At 41.2% G+C, this 17914-nt stretch overlaps 1 protein-coding gene across 12 annotated transcripts in view; it reads left to right on the top strand.

Annotated features, from left to right (window-relative positions):
* The window catches only part of NAV2 (neuron navigator 2), a 368944-nt gene that overhangs the window by 229427 nt on the left and 121603 nt on the right, over positions 1-17914 (top strand). For 7 of the 12 annotated variants that reach the window (XM_032110876.1, XM_032110875.1, XM_032110873.1 and 4 more), the window contains exons 4-6: positions 8639-8711; positions 13728-13965; positions 15513-15581. In XM_032110876.1, the coding sequence (XP_031966767.1) occupies positions 8639-8711; positions 13728-13965; positions 15513-15581 (380 nt within the window). The remainder of the gene's footprint in view (positions 1-8638; positions 8712-13727; positions 13966-15512; positions 15582-17914) is intronic. The other 5 variants (XM_032110880.1, XM_032110879.1, XM_032110874.1 and 2 more) reach the window with 1 other exon arrangement.

Raw genomic sequence — 17914 nt, 5'->3', positions numbered from 1 at the left:
GTCGTGTATGAGCCCATGTTGTGATGTAGACAAGAATGATTTACTACAGAGATGATCTGCCAGGTTGCTTGTACTTATCTGTCCTTCAGCCTCAGTTTATATGACTCTTGCTCCAAGATAAGATTGATTTTACTGTCTCTATTTTTTTCCAGATGCCCAGACTGTTGTTACACTGCCATGCTTACCATTTGTGCATGGTAAAATGATAGGCATGGTTGGATCAGAGGTTTCTGTGCTGCAGAGCTTGCAGTCTAAATAAAACCACATCATCATCCTGTGTAGAAAATAACAGGATAAATAGAGCTGGACCGGATCAGGAAAGGCCAATATGTACATCTCCCTGCCATGAGGCATGGCAGTGTCACTAAACAGAGATTTGTTTCATTTCTGGAGGGGAAGGCTTCCAGAACTCTTTCAGCATGCAGGGATGTGTGATAAGGCAGTGTGTGCCTCCTGTTCTGTCCCTTGGATGGGTGTATAGGGTGCCTTTGGAGACATTGCTGCTGGCACTCTCATTTCATTCCCATAATGGCTCACCTTCGTAGTCCCCAGTGGGCTACTCTCAATTCTTCACCCGTTACAGTGATGCAAGAATTTGTACATCATCTGTCTCTGAAACACTGTGAGGTTCAATAAAGAGCAACAAAGTAATTTTTATGGAAAAAAGGAAATATATAAGCTTCACTGTAAAGACAGAATTAGATTCTCTGATCATTTATTTTGCAGTTAAATGGATTTATTGCATTTTGAATACCTATGGTTCTACCCCCCCATATGGACTAAATACGTGAAACAGCAAAAGGGATTGAGGGGCCAGGGTCATTCCACGTGTATATGGAGATGTCTGCAGCTTTATACATTTACACCTACCCCAAAGTCTAGAAGCACCATTAACATAATTTTCTGCCATGACCATTACTGATGTAAAATTATTACATAGATATATCTTTTATGCAATAATTTACAAATACATAGTTTCTTGCTGTGCTTGGCATAAAAGGGGAAAACTGGGAAATCATGGACAAGAACCTTTTCTAACTAAGAAGAAAAGGTTAGGTTGATTTCATTTGACGATGGGGGAAGTAAAAATTCATTTATTATTCTCCTTCAGCTTTGTGCTGTAAGAATTAAGGCTATTTTTATGGAAATTACTTCTCATGCCTGGGTGTTTCTTTCTTTTTACAGGAGATGTAGTGATAAGCTCTTCACTGTGGAATATCTGTGTAAACAGATCGTAGCTGTTACAAAGAATTAAATAGTCCAGAGAAATAAACTTTTTGTCTCTGTGTCTTGTCACAGATCTTTCATTTCCAGCCATTGCTTATACACTGTAACGGTGTGATAATGGTTATTTTAATTAGCTATGATTAAAGGTAGTGCATATCTAGAGCATTTTATTCTTTTGGTTTTTATGCAGAGCTATTTTTACATGTACCAGCAGTATCGTTGCACTTGTTCTGAGCAGTTATGCAGGGGAATTTCAGTAGGAGATGTTATCCAGGATCCAGGTGCAAGGAAGGAGGGGGCACATATGTGTTGGTGCCACTGGAGTAAATCCCTTGGGAACAGGTGAAGCTGTGAGCCTTCAGGCACAAGCATGCCTGTCAGCCTGGCGGGGAGGGAACGCTGTGCCTGGGAACGGGCTGTGGCCGCAGCTCCCTTCCCAGGGACCTTTTTTAGAAATGAACAACTGTCAGTGACTGCATTGCAGGAGGTTCTTTCTAAACAAGTTTCGCTAAATCCTGGATTCCTGCTGCAAATTCAAGCTAATGATACACAGAGCCTTCAACGTCTGAGCTGGTGTTTGGGGACAGGGAGCAGCCAGCGCTTGGTGCACTGAGTGGTGTTAGTGTCAATCCTTCCTTTTAAGCACTTGTGCACTTTGAAAAATACTGGTTTATGTAGATTTCAAGGATGTTTTAGGAAGGAGTCCACCTTTGCTAGATATTGGTGTTATTTTAGATTTGATCACAGAATGGTTAAATTATTCAGGTTGGAAGGGATCGTAAAGACCACTTAGTTCCGAGCTCCCTGCCAGGGGCAGGGACACCTTCCACTATCCCAGGTTGCTCCAAGCCCCATCCAGCCTGGCCTTGGACACTTCCAGGGATCCAGAGGCAGCCACAGCTTCGCTGGGCACCCTGTGCCAGGGCCTCACCACCCTCACAGGGAAGAATTTGTTCCTAATGTCTGATCTAAACCTGCTCTCTCTCAGTTTAAAGCCATTCCCCCTTTTCCTGATTGCACAGCACGTAACTTTCAGCCTGGGAGCCCCAGATAGAAAAGGGTCTTCCACGAGGAGCCAGGGAAGGTGGAAATAATGCATCTGTGAGAGTCACTGCTGTCCTCATTGTGGGTTTACTGAGCACAGCCATGGCTTCTCCCCACCTTTTCCTCTTTTCAGTTACACATAAACAGATGCAGTGCCAAGAAATACAGTTACTGTGGTATGTGCTAAAATCTTGTCAAGAGCATTTAGTCTGTATCCTAAATTAATGATTCTCCAGAGGCAGGATTCTTTGTTGATACTTGTTTTGCAAAGTTAAGCTTGTTGTTGCTTAATCATAATTTAGAACATCTCAAGATTTCAAATTATTCACAAATTATCCACTTTAACTTTTCAAAGGTCTGATCCTGAAGAGCTAATCCAAAAATAATATTTCCAGGGATATTTTTCAAAGAAATTGCTCTTTACTTTTGTTTTTCCCTATGGGAAAGTTTCTGTTTTAAATAAATAAACCTGAAAAAAAACAACCTGAAAGAAACCTGAAAAGCTGAATAAAGCAGGAACATTTCTACAACCCTCCATGTACCCCTCCCTGAGCACATCAGCTTTGGCAAACCTTGGGAGTTGCCCTGGACAGCCTGAATCCATTCACAATACAAGTGTGCCCCTTGGATGCTCTTTGTTGTCATTAGAAATTTTGGGCAGTGTGAATCACAGTTTTCTCTGTGGGGCTTTGCTGCCCTCATTTCTATTCACACTGTTGGGAGTGAATGTTGAATATTTGTCCCATTATTTCTGCAGGAAGAGCTGGAAACACAGGATAGCAAAGGTTTTACTGGGGCCAGAGAGAAGAGGATGCACGAGATGAGGCTTAGGCTGGTTCTCCAGCCTTAGACTAGTGCCCAAACTTTCCTTGTTTTTAAAAAAGCCAAAGTAAGGCAATTTTAAGAGAAGAGTCAACTCTTCACGTACATTTGAACAGATTGTTGTTTCTGTGGGTAGATCTGTCACAACCTGGCTTCAGAATATGGATTAGCTTAATTTGCCCTTATGTTACATCTTTTATTCTATTTCGAAGGTGCCCACCAAGTTCTGTCAAAAGCCTGAAACTTAATTTTGGGAGACATTTTTATCCAAGCAGTCAGGAGCAGCAGATGAACACTGGGGGAGTGACACATTATTTTCTTTTTAAAAAGATACATTTTGATTGGGATAACTACTAATGAAGATTTATTTTAAACAGAGCCATAAGATTTAGTATTTATATCCTTCTGGGACAAATGGAATTTGCAGTTCTGCTTTGGTATTTTTTATATATAAGTATGTTTAGGAAATAGAGCAAATGAGGTATTATTGGAATGGAGAGCCCTTCCTCCCCCAAAACTCCAGGGTTCTAAGGATTCCCAATGTAATGACTTAAGATTTTAAGGCTCTTTCTAAACTTTAGGATATAAAAATATGAGGGTAAAAGACTATTCAAAAATACAGTCAAGGAATAGATTTTGTCCTAAGAAACAGCTTGTGTTAGGCTATTTCCTTGCTTCTGCACTGTATGTGAAGTCTGCTGAAATATTGCATAAAGGTTTGTGAGGCTTTAAAAACTTTCATATGAATTCAGTCTTTTTTCTTCTGAAAATTAATGTCCTACACATAACATTGAGCCACAAGTTCAATGGAGAGCACTGGTTTCAGTATAAGAAGTGGGTTTTCTGGGTAAGCTCATAAAAACTCCCCATTTATCGCTGTAAAAGTTGGGAGCAGAGGTCTTGCATCACAGTGTGAGAAACTTCCCTGGTTTGTAAGTGACGAATCCTACAACAAGTTTAATTCTGGCTTTTGTTTGAGAAAAACATCCGTGTCTGTGACAAGGGCAGCACTGGTTATCCTTTGCCTTGTGTGTTTGACTTGGACAGACAGCTTTGGCTGGAGGCAGTTTCCATATTCAGGTTTTTGTCTGACATAGTCAATGTTCAACACACGTCAGTGCCCACCTGTGGGTCTCCATTTATGGGCTACAGGGTGGGGATATTTTGGGTTTGGGGTTTTTTTTATTTGTTTCTGGCATATCCTGTTCTGCTCTTACAGGCCAGGGCATGTTTTCTCTCTAGCACTGGCAAGAATAGGAATTGAAATTGCTGCTATATGACAAGAACAAAGACTTGTGTGATGATCTGGTCTTGGACAGTTCTCCACGTACAATACTTAGCCATGATGCCTTCTGCTCCCATCTTGTCACGTTATTCATGTTAAGAGGAAGTTTTCTGGTAGCTTTTCCCTCTCTGAGTATGAGAATGGGAGTGATGACACTTGATATCTTATGTCTCAACAGAAATTTAATTCTGCGGGGCTGTTGGGGGTTTTTTTCTCATAATCTCCTAATTAAAAGAGAGGAGGAGGAAGAGCCCTGGAGGCTGGCAGCCCCTCTGGTGTGGGCTCAGCAGTCCTCAGTTGGCATTTAGGGACATCTCAGAATAAATACCTGTCATACAATGATGTGGGACTGACAGCACATGTTGATAGTTGATTACGCCTGAAATAGTTTAAATGTGGCAGTCTAAAATTGCAAAGTCATTTGATGATTTTGGCCAGGAAGTTTAATAAGGCTCAGTTTTGGATACTCCTGGTAATGTTTCCGAGTGAGATAATCACTGTGGATGGCTGTGCTTGGTTTTCCTTTTTTTGCACAGCTTTCCCCTGTTTTGGATAGGCAGGAAATGAGAGCATCCAGCTGCCATCTTTCCTGCTTTGCTTTTGCTGTGTTAAACAAAGCAAGTGAGAAATCAGAATTGTCAGCCAAAAAACAATTGTAGCTCATAGTGAAACAGAAAATATCCACTCCCCTTTGGCAAATCCAGTCCTTTCACATCTGCTTAAATGTTTAAGCAGTATGTGGACTTGGCAAAAGAAGGGCCCACAGAGTTGGGTGATGATTTGCTGCTGAATGCTGTAATTACAAGGAGGCAGCTGTACTTTGTGTTGGAAGTCACCAGGATGTAGAGTCATTGGGGTTTTGCTGAGAATCATAGAATGGTTTGGGTTGGAAGGGACTTTATGGACCATCTCATTCCAATTCCCTGCCATGGACAGGGACACCTTCCACTATCCCAGGTTGCTCCAAGCCCCATCCAACCTGGCCTTGAACATTTCCAGGGATCCAGGGGCAGCCACAGCTCTCTGTGCCAGGGCCTCACCACTCTCACAGGGAAAAATTTTTTTCCTACCATCTAGCTGAGATCTATCCAGAAACTTCACCTCTATCCTACACACATCTAAATGGTCTACCTACCACACTGCTGCTTCAGAAGAGCTTGTTATCTCCAGCCCTGCCTGCACTGGGGGCATCTTTCTCCATAAAACAAGATTTTCATATCATTAATAGTTGATACAGCAGGGGCCAGAGGCAGAATCCTTCCTTGGAGCTTTTGTGAGTGAAATTCATGACACGTTGCATTGTTGGGAACTCACCTCGTCAAACAAGCAGCGTGGTTTCTGAGGCATTAGACTGATTCAGCCAAGAACAGGGTTCTTGACTCAGGCCAGCAGTTGTTGTGTGGGAAGGACCTTGAATTCTTACCAACACTAAATTTTAATCGCTTTAGCTATAATCCTTCATTCAGTGTTTCACTTTCTTCTTGGATTTTCTCTAATCTCTTTCTGTTTTCTTTTTCAAGCTCAGTTTTTCCTTCAAAATCAACTAATTCCTCACATTCCTGCCACGCTGCCATGTAACATTGTTAATATCACAGATACTGTGTAAATCTTATCAGTTATTGATGCCTTTATATCTTTCAGTTTCATTCTTTTAGTGAATTCCTCATATGTGCAGTGCTGTACATCCCCACAGGATCTTATCCTAGTTCTTTGTTTTCTGAATATAAAGGGTTTACTTTTGCACATCCCTGTTACTCCCACTTTTTTTCATCATGCCTGATGGAATTAGGGTATTTTCCATACCAGTACAGTACCCAAGAGCCCCTGTTTCTCACAGCTTTTAGCAGGGCATTACCACTGGCTTGGCAAGGCAGCCCATCTGACCTTTCATGTGGCAGTGAGGTTCCAGGTTGCTCAGCCTGTGGTCCAGATACAGACCTGTGAGGGAGGGTCATCCATCAGTCTGGGGACGGGAGTGCTGTATCTTAATTCAGTGGCTACAATGCTCAGAAAAACTGGGGGGTTATCCCATAGGAGAAATGGAATGATTTTAAAGGCGGGACTCCTTGAATCTGAATAGGATGAGATTAGGACATCAGTAAAGACTGCTATATAGCACCAAGAAAGAGGACATGGATGAGGAACTCACTACCCAGATGTAAATCTTAATGCTGTGCTCACTCTGTCCTAAAAGAGAGTTTATGCAAAGATGAGGGGCCTGGGAAGAGAAGCAAGCAGAGCAGGACTGAGAGAGCTGCAGATTTGGAGTGGGGATGAGATATTGCTTATCGTAGTCACTAACCTGCTTATTGGGAGAGGAGACATCTGCTCACAGCTGGGGAAGTCTGGAAATGTTCTTGGAATGATGCAGCTTGTTAAGTGCAGGTAGTAGGAATGGATTGATCCTTTTATGTGGTGTTTATTCTTGAAAAGGTGAACTTTGGTTTTCTGGCCAAGTCCCAAATCACCTCAATAAAAGAGCCATGTTGAAAACTTGAAAGGGTGGTTGAGTACTGAAGAAGGAAATGGATCAATTGACTGTTGGATCATACTGAACTGTGGATAAATGAACCTTTGAACTGCACCCTGCTCCAAGCTTTAAGGTCTGAGCAGTACAGGAAATGTATTTTGGTACCTCTCTGGATTTTGGAGTATATCATTTACTCAAAGTGTACTATATACTTTGTGTACTTTATATTATATCTCAAAATATAATGAGGTTGATAAAAGTGTTTCTAATTGTTGAAATCACAGTTCAGCAATGCCAATAACTTCACACCACCCCCCCCCCCCCACGATAGAAGAAAATGTTTTTATTGTTATAGTTATAGACAATAAATTAATGTACCCTGAGAGAAATCCATGTGGGAGGTTTCCTGGTAGCTTTCCTGGTCCTTTTTTATTACTTTGAGCAGGACAGGGAGCTCAGGTCTGTTGCTGGGAGCTCAGGTTCTAAAATGCTGCCTTAGCTCTCACTTGTGTATTTTTTTGAGGGCAGGCAGGAGCTTACAGGGCAGCTGGATTTTCATGTTTCCTTTTGATGTCTCCACACTTCACAGAATAAAGGTTGTTACGTGAGACCAAGTGTGGGGCTTGGTGTCTGTCTCCTTCCTTATGCATACAGTGGATGCAGTTTTTGGTTGCAATGTTTCAGGAATTATTAAATCAATGTTTGAGAGATGTTCAAGCACAAAGACTCTATTTTATCACTTGCTGATTACCATGGTTAAATAAAAAAGTTGCTCAACAGTATAATCCAAAAGTTTTTTGTGTAACCACACACAAAACGTGGTATTTCCTAAAATGTTGTTCCTTGCAGAGGTGTCCAAGCTTAGGCTTTTGCATGGAAGTGCTTTGGTCCAAGGTGGGGGCTGGCATCTCTCTGCATCTTGTGGTTATGACAGCAGAGCTTCAGTGGGAGCTTGGTGGCAAATTAGGTGTGAGGCTACTGCAAGATCCCCATTGTAGTGCTGAGATAGAGTGGAAAACATTCCTGACTCATCCAGCCTCTCTGGAGTCCACTTTCTTAGGTAGGGTTTAGGTCCAGTCTGTGTATAGCAACCAGAGCTGTGTGTAGCAACTGACAGCCAGACCTGTTGTGCACAAGTGCCTACCTGGTGAAAATTCATTTTATCCCATGAAACTTGTTTCCATTGTACCATCTGTGTGAGGGACAGGACTCAGCGAGTGACCAGAGTGGCCTGGTGTTTCTGACTCGTGGGGAATGCCGTGAGGGAGCGTGTTTCACATTCCGGCTGGGGGTTCCAGTTACAGCTTTTATATTCAACTGTTGGCGTGGCTGGAAACTTTTGCCAGCTGTCAACTTCAGAGCAAGTGGCAATCTGCCTCCTCAAACAAATGGCCTCCATGTTTATTTTCAGTTTCATGTTTGTTATACTTGTTGTAGGTTTCAGTTCCTGGCGCAGAACATCCTTGACCCTCTAGTAAGAAATGCAGTGATTGCCTGTGGTGGTTGGGGCATGAACCAACCTGCTTCATGCAAATGCAAATAACAGAAAGCCCTGACCCATGGAAGAATCAGTTTATAATCAATGGAATAATCCATTTAGGACCTCAGTAACGGAGAGGGTTTCATGCTATGGTTTCCACATCGTGAGCAAAGGGACTTTTTATGGGATGCAAAGTCTGAGTGCACTCAGGGGTGGTGGATGATGGTAGTGAATCATTATTACAATGCATTTGCTTTTTGTGTCACCTTTTTTTTTTAATTTTTTTGTTTGTTTGTTTGTTCTTGAACAGATTGAAAACATAGATGCATGCCTGAGTTTCTTGGCTGCTAAGGGGATTAACATCCAGGGGTTGTCAGCAGAAGGTGAGTCCATTGGTTTTTTAAGATTTCATGTTAAATGAGGAACCTGAATTACTACCTGTGATTGCAACTAGAACATCGAGTGTAATGGAGATTAATAAGGTTAATTTAAAATTCTGACAATCTTTACTTCTTTTTTTCCCCATCTCAGTGTGAAAGGTAGATAAAATACATATCTAATTTCTACACAGCTGACTTGTAACAATAATCAATGAGACCAAATGAGAATTCAGTCACTTCTTTACTTTCTGCTTAAAACCAGAAGTTTCTTACCTCAGTTCTATAATTTGCATATTGATCAGTGTGTATTTTACAGATATAAGTGAACTGCTGTCAGTTGTTTGCCTTTTGAGAGAAAAATTTATTTCCTTGTTCTTCAGTTACTCTCTTAACTGAATAACAATCCTACTTTCTTCTCATTTTAAAGATTTTTCTCATTTCCACGTGCACAAAACAATCAAATCCAAATGTTTTGAGCCAAAACAAAAAGACTTTTTGACTTCTAATTAATCACTCTGCTTTTTAAGGGCATCAGAATTTTTCTGAAACCAAACTAGGTTTACTCTATTCCCTTATGCCAGTGCATATCTGCCAGGATCTGTGGTACCTGTTGGCTCAGAAGCTGTATAGCTATTATCTTATTAAGAGATCAAACAGATTTCTGTCATCCTCAGCACCAGCTTTCACTTGTATTTTCATTTAAATATGCTGGAAAAGCAGGTGGGTTCAGTAGCTGAATATATTATGTGACATCTCCATCAGTGCTTTACAGAGCAAATAATTGAATGTGTTGCATCAGGTGAGACTTCAAAGTTACATTTGATGACTGAGTCTCTTCACAAACTTAGTTTGGAGCAGGAGGCTGCAGCAAAATAGCAGATACTTAGAATGCACTGTTCTAACCTGAATAAAGCACAACTAGTAGAAGAGGAGGCTGAGTGTTAGGTGCATTCTTAGGCTGGGTTAGAACAGCAATAAGTATTTTCCTCCAAAGAGAAGCTTTACTATGCTCTGCCTGAGTGGTGCCAGCATTATATGCCTCAATTGCTCAGTTACAATCTGAAGGATTCTCATGTCAAGAAAAGAAAGCATGAGCTTTCAAAACTTCAAACAGCAGAAAGTTTGTTTGCCAGGAAATTATTAAAAAGAAAATGCAGCTGAGTCAGTTGTAAAAGCCAATTTTGACCTTAGCATGGAAATATTGTAAAAATACATTTCACATTATTTACCTGTCGTGATAGAAGGTAAAATCTAAGTGAAATCGCAGATCAGTGACGAGAAAACCGCCTGGGTGTACAAAGTTGGCAGTGTCGTGTTGCTCACGCTGGGGAAGGGACAGCATGATTAATGCTCAGGGCTCTCCTGCCAAGTCACAAGTCAGGCCCAGCAGGATACATGTTATCCCATGGCCTCACTGATTTGGGATTTCTCCCTTTCTTTTACACTATCTAGGAATTAGTGTATTAAATCACACGGAAGCTAAGAAGGGACCGGTAATATTTGCTGCCAGCATATAAATGAGAACATTGTCTGGCTCCACCACTAACATTGAAAGAAGAGAATGGCAACTAGAGAGAGGGAGGGAATGAATATATTTTTATAAAATAAGTTAAAAGGCTTGAATGCAACAGTAAATTTCTCTTTCTAGTCACTCCGAAACTGAGTTGAGGAACACAGAATGGTTTAAAGTGAGGAATGTTGTTACCAAAGAGCCAGCGTCTCTGTGCAAGTTGCCAAGACCTGCTAGGTCAGCTGCAAATAACTTTATTTACTTCACTGGCAGGTCCTCATCTAGGAGGAAGGAAAAGGTTGTGATTGCTTCCAAACGGGAATAATCACTGAAATCTCCTGGGTTTGTTAAGAGCACGTATTTTTCAATAGGGCAGCTTCAGTGTGGAGGGAAGTTAATGATTCAAAAAGGGAATTTGGATGACTCCTAAATGTTGAAATAATTTGGGACTGCGTGTGTCATACCCTTCCAGTGTTGAAAAATCCTGCTTTGATATGTGCGTGCCACTTACAGAGAGTCTGTTTTTATGGATTTATGCCATGGAGATGCTGAGGATCTGCCATCACTGATGATGACCATGCTGTGCTAGAAGCAGGCGCCTTCCCCAGAAATGTGGAGGCAAAAAGGCATCCCCTTATCAAAGATCTAAAACCTCCATTTGTAGTTACTAAAGAAAGCTGTGGAGAGCTGCAGACCTTTTCACTTCTTGCTGCAATTTTTTATTGTGCATTCTTTGAGCTGTCTTTCGATACCCCTGCTCTTAGACTTGTCTCCACACCAAGCTAGGTTTTAGACTCCTGGAATTGCAGCTGCCCAACAAAACTTGCTCTCCTTCACACAATATCTCCTTGCTGCCGAGATTGTGGAGGACATAAATGTGCAGTAGAAACTCAAATTGATGTCACAGATAAGCAGCTGCACCTCCTCTGGGTGACAGGTGAGCTGGATAATGATCAGCTGAAGACATCATGGAGCAGTGGTGTAGGGGAAAGAGGCACCAACAGAGATATCTCAGGGTGGAAATCTCCAAAGAGTAGATTTGTGGGGTTTCCTGTGAAAACCAAATTCCAGTTTCCTCTCAAGTGTCTGGAGTGTTTGTTCCCAATATCCAGGACAGTAATTTTTGGCTCCACATTTAGAATGGGTGGGTGACATACTTGTCCTTATCTGAGTTAATGTGATACTGGAGCTGACCATGGACTGGAGAGGACTTGAAGCAGGAAGCATTTGAGACTCTGCCGATGTGCAGAGTGCAGTGAGGCTGAAGGACTCTTTGAAATACTCCTTTTGTATGAAGTGCAGGGTAGAACTGCCAGAATTAACCTCAGTTTTTAAGATAAAAGAAACAGAGGTACCTCTGAAAGTCTGATTTAAAATGTTTTGCTTCAAATCCAGAGGGAAGGAGACTCCTTTAACTCACTAGAAGTTTTCTTTTGATTATCTTTATTTGGTCAAAAGCAGGTTGCTCTTCTGATAAACACAGCAGAAAACAGGCAGCCATAGAAAGCAGCAGGTCGTAGGTGGGTTGTTGTTATAATTGCCTCTCACTTCACATGGAAATCAGTTTCCAGTTGCATATAGCTTTGCTAAATTTAAACAAGCAAGCTCATGGTAATTTCTTTTATCTTCTGGCCTGTATTTGTGCAGTTAAGCTTCCCAGTGCCTCTGGGTCTGTTTAGTTATGCTTCAACCTGTGATTAAATGCTACTTTCCTTACAGTTCTGTGAGTAATTTGAGTTCTTTACTGGAGATAAGGAAATCCTTGTTTCTGTGTTCTGCTGTATTTTGTGTCTCTTTTACTTTATTGTCTACTTCCATCCTTGTCCTCCCAAGCTAAACACAGATTATTGAAGAGAACCTGCGGATTAGAGAAGGAACCTACCTGGTGCAGTGAGGGAAGGGTGGGTTTGTGCATAGCACTGCATGGGAGCAGGAATGGGCTAGGGAAAGGCAAAACAGGCAGGATTAATTGGGAACCCATTGTTTAGGAAGAGACTAAAATTGGCCAAGAAAACAAAGGAAGACTGAAAATGTCTGCTGAAGGGCCCTGGGAATGATAATCCTTTAAACAAGGGAATGGGGGGTCAGTGGTGGGAGACAGCACTGATGGAGGGGCCAGGCTGCAGGGAGGAAAAAATGGGTAGGGAAACTGAGTCAAGACGTATGAGAGGAAAGGAATATCCTGAGTCTGGGTGATGACCAGGGCCACTTAGAGAAGTTCTAATATTCTCTGAGGACATGGGCATGGGCGGAGACAAATTTAAGAAAGAAAGTAAATTGTATTAGTGGCTGGGAAAGGAAAGTAGACTGCGGTGCAGGTAGACAAGGAGACCAAAGCTGGAAGCTGGTGCAGAAAGGGGAACAACAGCTTTGAACCATGAGCCTCAGATTTGTTTAGGATTAGGAGCAGAAGTTTGTTTATACAGCAAAGATGAGCAATGTGAGCAGAAACGTGGCTGGAAGAGGGAGTAAAGGATGGAGTGGGGCCCATCACAAACTCAGAGCAACCTTTCAGCCAGACCTGGGAACAGAAATGAAAATTTTGGTTCTTGACTTTGTGCTTGCCCCTGTCTTGCCACATGTCCTTTTCTTCTTTCTCTCTCACAGGGCAGCAGTGAGCTGTATTAGTTCAAGTGATCTGTACAACACTGGCAAAAGTTCAGCTGTTTGATGTAGCTTTTTAAATTCACTTGTTAAATTTAGGAAATAAAACATGCTCAATAATTAAGTCACAGCACATTAAGGTTGTGTGCAAGGAAGAATTTGCCCTTTTGCGTATTAAGTATAATACGGTGGTTAAGTGCATGGTCTGATACACCTCTTCTGCTTTGTATTTCTGTTTGCTTTTACATTTTTGCATTTGATATTGCACAGAAGAACAGGATGACATTTAGGAATTTAAAAGGTTATATATTCACTGTCAAGCTATCTTTAGGTGCATTGGGTGTTCATCCCTTACTGGCTTGTGATAGTATCAAAGCTGTTTGAATACAGCTAGGTCACCCAATAACCATATTTGCTAGTGCAAAACTTTTATCAAATTTTCTTTGTGGAAACGATTAGTCTGATATTCCAGAAATATGTGTGAGACCAGACTAGTTTCCTCCTTGTGCAAGTTTAGGCCTGAGAAATCATTTCCAGTGTGTTCTCCTTAATACAATTGTTGTTGGGGGGGTTCTGTTTTGGGGTTTTTAGCTACTTTAGTTTGAAGGAAAGATTTACAGGGACTTGCTTTTTAAGCATGCTGGCATTAACACTGACTGCAACAGAAATGTGATATATTGCTCAGTCACCGCGGGGAAGAGATTAGTTATTTACTTGTCCTTGGTGCTCACTGGCAGTCAACTGTAATGCCAATTAGATGTGCAGAAAGAAACTTATCCTAAAGGATATCCCAAAGGAGCTCAGTTCAGACAGTGTTCTGGGGTTGCAGTGGCTGACCCGCTGCACTGTCGGAGAAAAAAACCCCACTGATGGCTGACGAGTGACTTCTCAACTTTGCCTTGCAGAAATCAGGAATGGGAATCTAAAGGCCATCCTGGGCCTCTTCTTCAGCCTGTCTCGATACAAGCAGCAGCAGCAGCAGCAGCAGCCCCACCACCATCCGTCCCAGCAAGCAGGGCCTCCGTCCCAGTGCCAGGTGGGGGTCCCGCAGCAGCAGGTGCCAGCTCCGCTCCACACTCCGTGCCAACAGCCCCCACAAGCTCTGCAGCATCAGTTCAAAGCACAACCAGAAATGCAGTCCAGGTGGGAAAATCTCCTAAAGCTGTTTTTTTTTTCGTTATTTATCTCTTTTTTTTTGCTTCTCATTGAAGGTCTTAAAAAGCCAAAGGAGCTCCTTTCCTTCATTCTGCTCTAGAATAAAGTGTGTTGGGAATGGAATGCTGGGTAGCAATTGACTTCGTGCCTTTGGAAATCAAAATGTGTGTTTAAATACATTCTCAGTGCTGGAAATCTGCAGCCCCATGGGTGTAGCATCCCTGCTGGACCAAGTAGCCACAGGATTTTAAAAGGATGTTTTTCTCACTATTCCTTTTTGCTTCTTTCTACTCACAAAGCATGCACATTGTTTCCCTTAGAAAACACACATTTTAGGCATATGAAAACGAACTTCAGTTCTCAGATTACAAGAGTTTCAGTCCCCACTAAGAAATGGAAGGGTTACCTTCCACTGTAGGGAAGGGTTACTCTGACAGGGGTAAAAGAAATAGAGCTCATAACACCTGGCAGCAATCAAAATCAAATCTAGACTTTTGGTCGAAAATAATATGCTGCTGGCTTTACATGAAAAATAATTTTCTTAGTTGGTGTTTGTTGGCACTCCTAGATCAGAGTACAGATGAATAGAAAGGGGTTTTATTCCTTGAATGTTTTTAATACTAGGAGTGCTCTGTCCAGGTTGGAATAAAAGCAGTTTCTGAGGCAGTACCACAGTAAATGCATGTGCATCCTTCTACTGGTCTTACCCTTCCCCTGCTAAAACAGGGAGAGTTTATTGGGGATAAGAAGCAGAATTAAAAGCAGAAATCATATTTGTAGTTACTAAAGTAGGAAGGCTTTTTTATTTTCAAATATCTCAAATTGAGGCTTGTTTGTGTTAACACACATTGAGGTGAACCCTGGCTTAAGTGCTGCCTTATGAGGGATATAAACAGTTTAACTGAAGCCTTCCAAGTGACACTACTCAGAGGTTATTTGGGTTTGGCTTTTATGTCTTTCTTCAAAAATTATGCTCATTTGGGGGTAAACAATAGTTTTGTATAATTGAAAAACATAGTGTTGCTACAGCATGTATAAGCTTGTACAGGAAATAATTACTTTAAACCAAAGATGTGTTTGAAGAGATTTCTGCAACTTTTCTGTCAAAAACATGCTGAGATGCTGAACACTGTTTTGATATTTTTAGTCCATTATGTAGATTGAGCTGGCTTTCAAATAATTGAAAAATAGATATATCCTGAAGATCTTCAGTGTCACGTTTTCTTAGTATGTACGAAAGTCAAATTGCTCAGATTCTACAGAAAATATATGTAATAAAGGATTGAGAAGGAAAAGAGGAATAGGGTTGGGGGTTGCATGCAGATTTGCATGTTCATTACTCTGTAAAAATTAATTAATATCAGATTGTAGTGGTTTTGACCTGAAGTCATACTTGGGCAAGAAGCATTATATTCCTGTGAAATTAATAAAAAACCCTTTTCTCCCTAAAACCAGTCACTACGTTCAGTGGATTAAGGAAAAAAAATAAGTTTCTTTGTTCAATGTTCTCTTCCGCTTTTTCTTTCCTGTCACAGTGCATCTCCCAGGGACTCATCTCAAAGCAAAATCATCCGATTCACTCTTGGTCAGAAAAGGTCTTCTAGGTTAGCATTTCTTCATCTTCTGCAAAGCATGAATAATCCTTCTGCAATATTTCTGGGTGCATGTTTAGGGTTCCTGTTGAAAGCACTTTATAACTAGGCCTTTACAAGAGGCTGAAATGTGGAAGTTTTAGATGGATTTAATTTTTTTTCTCTTTTTTTTTTGAGGTGTGGAATGCGTTTTGGCCCACAGGGAAATAATTTGATTTTCTTGTTCTTAGGAGCTTTTGCTTTTGAGAACAAAACATGGTTCTGGGAGTTCTTTCCCCGCTGTATCAATTATATTTTGATCTGTACTATTGAAATCACAGAATCATAGAAGTGACCTTAAAGATCATCTAGCTCCATCCCCCGTCTGAGCTGCATCAGGCCAGTGTCTCAGCTAGAGGGGAGAGTATCACCTGCACGATGAGCTCTGGCTCATCAGAGCCCCTGCTGTTCCCAGTGCTCTCACACTCAGCACTTGTAATCTCCCTGGAAGTGATTCTTAGGTATTTGTTTTTTCCCTGGATCCCAGCATGACTTGCATGCCAGCTCATCTGACCATCTCATCTCAGTGATCGTGAGGGTTGCTGTGGTTATTAATCTGGTTATTAATCCTATTTATTTTACTATTATAATATATTCAAATGTTTGACTAGAATATAGTTTTACATTGGTAAATTATACCATATCATTTTTGCTAAGCTTGTGAACTATAGCTTATGATCTTTATTCAGTACGTATAGATTGTTTTTTTTGCTGTATAATTTGGATTTATTTCCTGCATCTTATTTCTTTTATGGTAACAGTGAATCTCTGCAGAATAATCCCTGTTAAAAAGTTCCAAGTTTCCTTTTCATGTTCTTCCTTGATCATAATTATGGCTTGACAGCTCATATTTGCTTAACAGAGGTGCTGAGGAGTAGTTAAAGAGAGAGTTCTCCAAGCTCAGTACCTTCTCTCCAAATAGCAAGAACCCAGAGAAGTGTCTCCCTGAACCTGATTTTTTTCCTTAGATTTCACAGGCACTGCTGTGAAGTATCTTGACCTAATAGCAAAAGCAGGGGCTTAAACCAGTTAATTAAAATACAGTGGGGAGAAAAAAAAGTCTAAGAGAAAGGGTATCTTCAAGAGTGTTTTTAGCACATAGGTTTTTTATTCTTGTGTTTTTATTGGCACTGGTAATACTGATTCAAATGGAAAACTTGTCACTTCTTAAGTGGTCACATGGTTTGAGGAGCTTTATTTACTTTAAAATGTGACAGCTTTGCAAAACCTGTGTGGATATGTGTGGGGAGCCTTTTTTTATCCAGCAGTACAGGGAGATCGTCCCTTCCCTACTACTGGGAAACTCCCCTCCCATACTGGAGCCCTCTGGGGAGCCATTCTGGGGTGGGTGCCCCATACTCAGTGTTTCAAAACTGGGTAAAAACTTTGGCCTGAGGTACCTTGTAGAAAACCTAGCTCATTTCCTGTCAAACAAAATGAACTTTTTATGAACTTCCTTGTCCTGGTGACTTTCAAGTTCTCAAACAGTTTTAGTCACTGGTTGCCCTCAGCTTCTTCCCCTGTGGTCTCCTCTACAGTGGATGGAGCCTCTCTGGGGTTTTCTCATGGGTCCCTTGCTGCAATGATGAGTATGGACAACTTTTTAGCACTCCGCAGTGCTGGAAAAAGCTGGATAATTTGAGAGACTTGTCTAAAAGTCAACCTCAGAACCATGATGTGCTGTGCTGAATCTGTGGTGGTTTGAGCTTGTAAATTAATTTTTGGGTTTGTATTTGAATGATGCCCTTGTGTCTTAGACTCTTCTGAGCTTTGAAAGCATGTGCATGCAGCTTCTGACATTTTGGCTTTTTCTTCATGGTTTTTTTCATATTTTCTATTTCTTCACTAGTCTTGGAGAAGTCAGTTTATTTAGGAAGCCCTGCCAGGTTCCTTCCTGGCTTCTCTTCCTTCTCTCAGAGGCACAGCGGTGATTTGGTCATCCCCACTCTCTCTGACAACTGGGACTTCTTCCTTTTATCTTATTATTGACACAAGTTATTTAAATATATTTTTGTATTTTATATAGAGAAGCTTTAAAAAGATCTGTGTGTGAATGTTGGCTTTGAAGTGTTCTGAGATGTGATGCCAGTGGCTTTCCTGATTCTCTTGGGCTTTTTAGAGAAGTCTTCCACCTTCCTTTTTGCCTGAAAAGCATAAAAGCTTGTGTACTTACTCCAAAATAACTGCATTTTTTTTCCTAGTTAATCAGCTAAATCTGGTAAATACAGGCTATGGTAAGAAAATGCTGGAGGAGACAGATGCCCAGTTTAAACCAGAGGCTTATACCAGCTCACTGATGATGTGGT

The sequence above is a fragment of the Corvus moneduloides genome, chromosome 6 (assembly GCF_009650955.1).
Source record: "Corvus moneduloides isolate bCorMon1 chromosome 6, bCorMon1.pri, whole genome shotgun sequence".
In the NCBI taxonomy this organism is placed as follows: Eukaryota; Metazoa; Chordata; class Aves; order Passeriformes; family Corvidae; genus Corvus; species Corvus moneduloides.
This window is presented reverse-complemented; position numbering and strand designations above follow the sequence as displayed.